General features: G+C 47.3%; 1 protein-coding gene across 1 annotated transcript in view; it reads right to left on the bottom strand.

Moving 5' to 3' along the window:
• Positions 1-2,783: 2,783 nt before the first annotated feature.
• The window catches only part of LOC142576785 (nose resistant to fluoxetine protein 6-like), a 132,982-nt gene continuing 129,527 nt past the window's right edge, over positions 2,784-6,238 (bottom strand). Inside the window, exon 15 of the mRNA XM_075687049.1 lies at positions 2,784-6,037. Coding sequence (XP_075543164.1) covers positions 5,720-6,037 — 318 coding nt within the window. The 3' untranslated portion in view covers positions 2,784-5,719. The remainder of the gene's footprint in view (positions 6,038-6,238) is intronic.

Below are 6,238 nucleotides of genomic sequence, written 5' to 3'. Positions count from 1 at the left end.
TTGAAGCTAGCAGTCGGCGTTACATCACCCGAATCCACAGCTTCAGTTCCAGCAAGGCCCACTGAAGCAACCATCACACATTCTTTTATCTCCTCATCGAACACTAGGCTCAATACCGCATTAGCGATGATTCTAAACAGTTGCTGACAGTCGGCCTTATTCTGTTCTTCATCTGGCCCCACTTGCCCGGTTTCTAGAAGCTCATGTGCCTCAAGTGTTGACAACTCACCAACCCATTCTGACAGAAGCTCGGGGACTGCACACGGTCAGCACCTGCTTGTTGCCACCTTTAGTCATTCCGGCTAGAGGTAGGGGTACATAGAACAAGTCAGCTTTGACAACCTTGCCAAATGAGCCTCTTAACCTCATTTCACCTGATATCCCACTTTTACGAACTTCAGTCATCGTCTCTGCTCTGAACACAGTTATTTCGGCGTCTGAATAATCCTCAATTATGAATTATTTCCAACGTTCAAATCTACCACTCTAACGCCTGCAATGCCGCTTGCTTGTCCCCTGTGTCAGCTGGCTCCCTCTGTGGCTCACAGCTGTCCAAAACAACTATTTGAGCCCTCAATTGCTACCAGTTTGCTGCTCTCTTTCTGTGGTAGCACCTCATCGAACACCTGCCGAGGGTTTTGTCTGTTGTTATCATAGTGTCCAAACTTCTCGCATTGAAAGCACCGGATAGCCCCCGTCCGAGCTTTCTTGCCTGCATTCGCTGCTTGGCTACTCGTCTCAACCACCCGTCTGTCTCCTTCATGGAGTGGCGTATCCGAATGCACTCGGGTTCCGCGCATGCGTCTGGTTTCCTGATATACCTTGGCTAACTCACCAATTTCACTAGCGATAAGCCAGTCCTTGGCTTCATTCTGCATTATGTGTCCTTACTTCTGATAATATATAACGATATATTTTTTATCCTTCAAGGTTGTGCCATCTCTACTTTGGCAAGTAGTATGATAACAAGGTCTCTGATCTAGTTGCCACCTGAGGCCACGAATAACCCTGTTCGTTCTTCACATACATGAATAAACACCGGTACTCAATTGGAGTCATAATAATTTCTTCTAGAATGTTTCCTTTCAGTTCAGGGTATGGCATCATGCTACCGTTCTACTTGCATGCGACATATGCTCCCATCATCTCATTCAGGAACGGGAGCAAGGTCACTTCACGAATATCCTAGGAGATTTGCAGTGTTTCAAAAAGAGTCCTTGTGCCTTTAAACCATGCGGGCCCTGCGGGACCCGCCTCTGGCATTGGAGCAAGGACCGCTTTTAGTTATTTTGCATACTCTCCCAGTTTGATACCCGACTACTGCCTTTGTCCGCACTGTGCATTCACCATAGGTTAAACTTACTTTTGCACGAGTTTAATTTTTCCCTTCTCTAGCGTGAGTCTGAGCTTCTTAAGCTCAAACACTTATTTTGTGAGCAACTGCTCGTGCTTTACGATCCTTACATTGGCGCCTTCCTGAACAGACCCTGCGGCAACCAAGTCGCTCTCAGCCATCGTGAGACGTCCTATAAATTTCCGTTCAACTAGAGAAAATCACTCAGGCGCTAGCCCAACATGGTGGACCAATAGACAACAGCTAAGCGCCCTACCTTGACCACTCTTGTTTCCGCCGCTTGGACTAATTCCCAGGGGTGTTATTGACCTGCCGTGGTGATCCTGGCAGCTTGCTGTAACAGCACCCGCTAGTTCTCCAGTGCAAAACCAAACCTGCCAACTTCCAGCTCTTTTTCCAGGCCGCTCCCCCATCTCGAGCTCCACGTCGCTACCGTCACTATGCCACTCTTGACGTCTTCTGCGCTCCCCCGGTTCACCGCGTCAAACTTGCTAACTCCAACTCCGCGGTGCTACATCACTGGGCTACCCTCGATGTCTCATGCGCTCCTGCGGTTCACCCGTCAGAATTTCCGCCTCTAACTCCGCATGGCTGCGTCGCTATGCCACCTGTCACGTCTCCCTCGTGGCTGTGCTGTGCGCGGGCAGGAAGCGTGTGGCCTCCCGTCGTGCTCGAGGCACCCACTGTTGCGAGGAACTAGGGGGCGGGGGAGCGGGAAGGGGGCTGCGTTCTACTCCGACTGCAACTGCGCATGTGGCGGCTGCGATCGGTCGCCCGGCGGTATATTGAAAACGATCTGCATTGTGGGTAGAGCCTAGGTGCGTTGACGGCTCGTAGCTTTGTGCGCAATAAATAAATTATGGGGTTTTACGTGCCAAAACCACGATCTGATTATGAAAGCGCACGCCGTATAGTGAGGGACTCCGGAAATTTGCACCCCATGGGGTTCTTTAAAGTGGACCTAAATCTAAGTACACAGGTTTTCTTGCATTTGGCCCGCGTCAAACTGCGGTGCCGTGGCTGGGATTCGATCCCGCGGCCTCCTTGCTTAGCAGCCCAACACCATAGCCCCTAAGCAAACATGGCGGGTGTAGCATTGTGCGGGCTGTGTGTTTTCGGCGCTCACTTTTCGTTGAAGTAATCAACAGTACGAATGTAACTTCGTTAGCTGCTGCTGCCCCGTTTCCTCACACCAGCGTTTTCACGGCGAGCTTCCGTGGTCGTCGAGTAAGATGTGTTCATGTTTGTTTGCGCGCATGTGACACCATGTTTGTGAATTTAGTTAATGTGCCTATGCTTACAAGTTTATACGGCCGATAAAACTACTATCCTTACTTCGTATAGCTATCCTCTAATTTGCTATCGTAATCGATGCTTCGCCTGTCAGGCGAAACTGCGACTTTTTTTTTTTAGGGAAGACAAGTCTTGCTTGGGGGTATTCGAAGAAAATACCTGTCTTTTTATTCACGTTTATTTACAGGTTGGAATAGTAGCCATATTAACAAAGCTTTCCCTTTACCAAAACAGCTTGTCGCTGTCCGGCCGACTTCGCTAAAAGTATGTTTGATACAATCCGTCGAAGCCATGTAATGGCGAAATAGTTTTAGCGCACGCACGATCTGCTTCGTGAATACGGACCCAGAAGGTAGAGCAGCTCTCTCCTGTTCATGGCGCTCGGAAATCACAATCCAAGACAGGGCATGGCGTCTTGCTTTGGCAAAGGCGGAACATGATGGGCGGGACTACCAAAACAGAGTCCGGTAACAAGTGGTAAAGAATGGCAATGTCCTTTGTAAAGCTGCACCACCACAACGAATATAAGAACCACTGAACACATACTGATGCAATGCAGTGTTGCTTTACGACACACTTAGTTACCAACATGCTTAATTTTTCATACTAATAAGACTGAGAACACTGACGATAACCCACGCGTTACACTTCAAATCACCATCGAGTAGGAAAAGGAAAATCCATAGAATATCAAGTGAAAAAGAAGCCGTAATTCTAGGCAACCGCACTGCATCCAAGCATGTCTGCGGTATAAGTCAGTGTTACAGAGCTCACATGCGTGACCAACATAACAGAGTGAGATCTGGTGGATGTGGCATTGCTTAACGCCTCCGGCGCACTTCACAGCATGAGACAGTGCGTTTGTCTAGGATAAGCCACGCCCATAAAACGCGCTCGCTCCATGTTGATTTTCATAATGGTCGTCCCGAATTCCATGCTTTCTAGATGAAAACATTAATGATGATTACTTAGTCGCCTTTTAGTAGTGACGGCCGCACATTTTAGGCTGCGACAACGAAAACGAATGATCATGTAGAAAAGAAGGAAGGTTGCATCCACCTCCTATAACTGATCTCATCAGTCTTCGAAAAATCAAATGACAACCGTCCGTTCGGCGTTGATACCACGGCCAGATGAGAAAAGAAAAAGAAGGAACTTCAGACGGTGCCTTGCCGTTAGCGCGAACTTCGCAGTCCGACGCAGTCAAATTTTGGAACACCGTAAATAGACATCCTTACTCACATAGATCAAAACCAATAGAGAGACGGGTAATTATTTCCAACTACATAATTCAGAGTTTCTTCCAGTAATTTCTGTCCCTGATGGCTCGCTGCTTGTGGAAATCATTTTTAATTTCATGTTACCCACCCCTGAGCTGCGTATTGAGAAACTCGCACGGGAGCTGCAGCCAACAACGCCAAATCTCAGAGCGTTTGATTCTTCGAAGACAGTGAGGAACGATACAAGAAAAAAGTCTGTAATAACAAATTAAATGAAAAGAGTTGCACAAATATCAAACGTTTGCGTGCAACGCACTCAATCGAAATGTTAGCTCGTCAGGCAATTCACACTGAACGTGTTTAGCGAAAACCGACCATTCGTCCCTTTTTACGATAGTGTAGTACTGAATTGCACCTATCCAGAATGATAACAGAAATGAATTTCGTACCAATATGTACGCGCTACGAATGTCACTTGCCCGTACATATAAGAAAAAAAATCAAGAGTCGAGTGAATCCGACGCAGTGCGCGATATGCGACCTACACGAAGCCTGTCGGCTCGTGCTGAGCCGACGGCTAAAGAACGCGACTCCGTGTCACGCTTTCTTAAGCACATAATTGTCGTCGCGATGCGTTGAAAGGTTTCTGGAACCTATAGGATCGATAAACCACCTTCATTCGGTTGGCACGGGGCAAGCGGCCTTATCCATCCTCAAGCGGATCGCACCGTAAAATGTGTCGCGTAGACGACCAGCCCGCTGTTACCCTTTGCCTGAATTCAGGCGGATCTACGAGCACATTATGCGGCAGTACTTGCTCAATGTACGCGAATCTCGGCGCCCACATTTGGTGGCCCCTTTTTCTTGAGGAGTGCGACACATGCTCCAATCCTAGGGTTATACAACCATACAACCTGGCGACTGCTATTTGCTAATACTACAAAATAGTTTAATAAGAAACATGATGTGCCTTTCACTGACACATTCGCACCAGCTCAATAAACCAACAGAGCATTGGACAGGACACACTTAAAGAACGGACGAAATACTATCCTTTCTTTCTGTTTGAGCGGTCTTATGCGCGGTTGCTTTATTTAGCCATAAAATTTATGTACACTACCATCCCAGGTTAGAACTCCTTTGACGCCTTCATGTATGCCAAGTCGCGATCATATTGGCTTGTGATGTCTGAAATATCTTAAAGGTTTGTACTATCAAAAAGAAAGCAAAAACTCAAAGCAAGATCCAAATCGTTCCTGAATACCTGGTGTATCTTTCTGGCTGTGAGTGAAAATAAGCGGGAGTGAACTGCTTAAGACATGCTGATATGCATGCCTTATAGGCCACCGGCTTTGAAATAATTGTTTCTAGGTAACCTAGGCATTAGACTTATTTTTCAAGGATGAAAACCTTTTGTTTTCTTCAATCTCTGATGTCGTTGTAATGACCCCATTGTGGAACGAAGTGGTTAAAAACGCATCGCTTGGATGTGATCGCATATTGTAGATTCGTAGTAAGATATCGATGGCGAACACTACAACGTGCACCAATAGCGAATTTAAGTAGTATTCCCCTAAAGATTAGATTGTACCCCACCCACTTATAGGATGTATCGCATAGCGTTTGCCCCCCCAAAAAACTACATCACGTAAATACAGTGCTCCGGTTGAGTCCACACGGTCAGCTCGGTAACTGGCGCTGCAGAGGCACTGCTCCAGTATTGGTGTCCACTTGATACCCGTTCCTAATGCTGATGCCCGCATGGGCTCGACGGCAATGTGCAAAATGTTGCGCCACAGGTCTGAGTGCGAATCACCAGGAAAAAAGGATGCGTGTAAGAAGCACTTTCACATCAAAGACGACAGCTGACCGCCTCTGCGCGTGGTTTGATGCCGTTCTGTTGTAGTCCAAACCGCTGCTCATCGGGCACTGGTTCACTGCTGTTGTTATTGTTGTTGTTGTTCTCTGGTAAGCTGTCGGCACTCTGCTGCTTTTCTGCGACGAGTTCAATCTTTGTCCGCACTTTGTCTTCCACGCCCTTTTTGGAGGCTCTGCCCCGTAGTCCTTCAAAGAGAAGCTTGTCGAGCTTGCCTACGGGTGCCTCGCAGAAGATGAACAGGAAGTAACTCAAGATGTAGCTCCAGGCGAGGGTAGAGAAACAGAATGACGCCTGCGGGAAATATTGAGATGAGGAACGTATGAGATGTAGAGTTCTTTCCTGTCGTCTATGTTCACTGAGTTCTGCTTAAAAAAGATTGATACCAATGCTTAATCTACTGATTGACTTGTTGGTCATGCTGACTTTATTTTAGGCCAGCGTATTGTGCACTAATGCATCCAATGATTTTCTGCCACTGCCTATTCCCGCCCC

This window comes from Dermacentor variabilis, chromosome 1 (assembly GCF_050947875.1).
Source record: "Dermacentor variabilis isolate Ectoservices chromosome 1, ASM5094787v1, whole genome shotgun sequence".
Classification (NCBI taxonomy): domain Eukaryota; kingdom Metazoa; phylum Arthropoda; class Arachnida; order Ixodida; family Ixodidae; genus Dermacentor; species Dermacentor variabilis.
The sequence above is the reverse complement of the archived record's forward strand: the minus strand, read 5'-3'. Positions and strand labels throughout refer to the sequence as shown.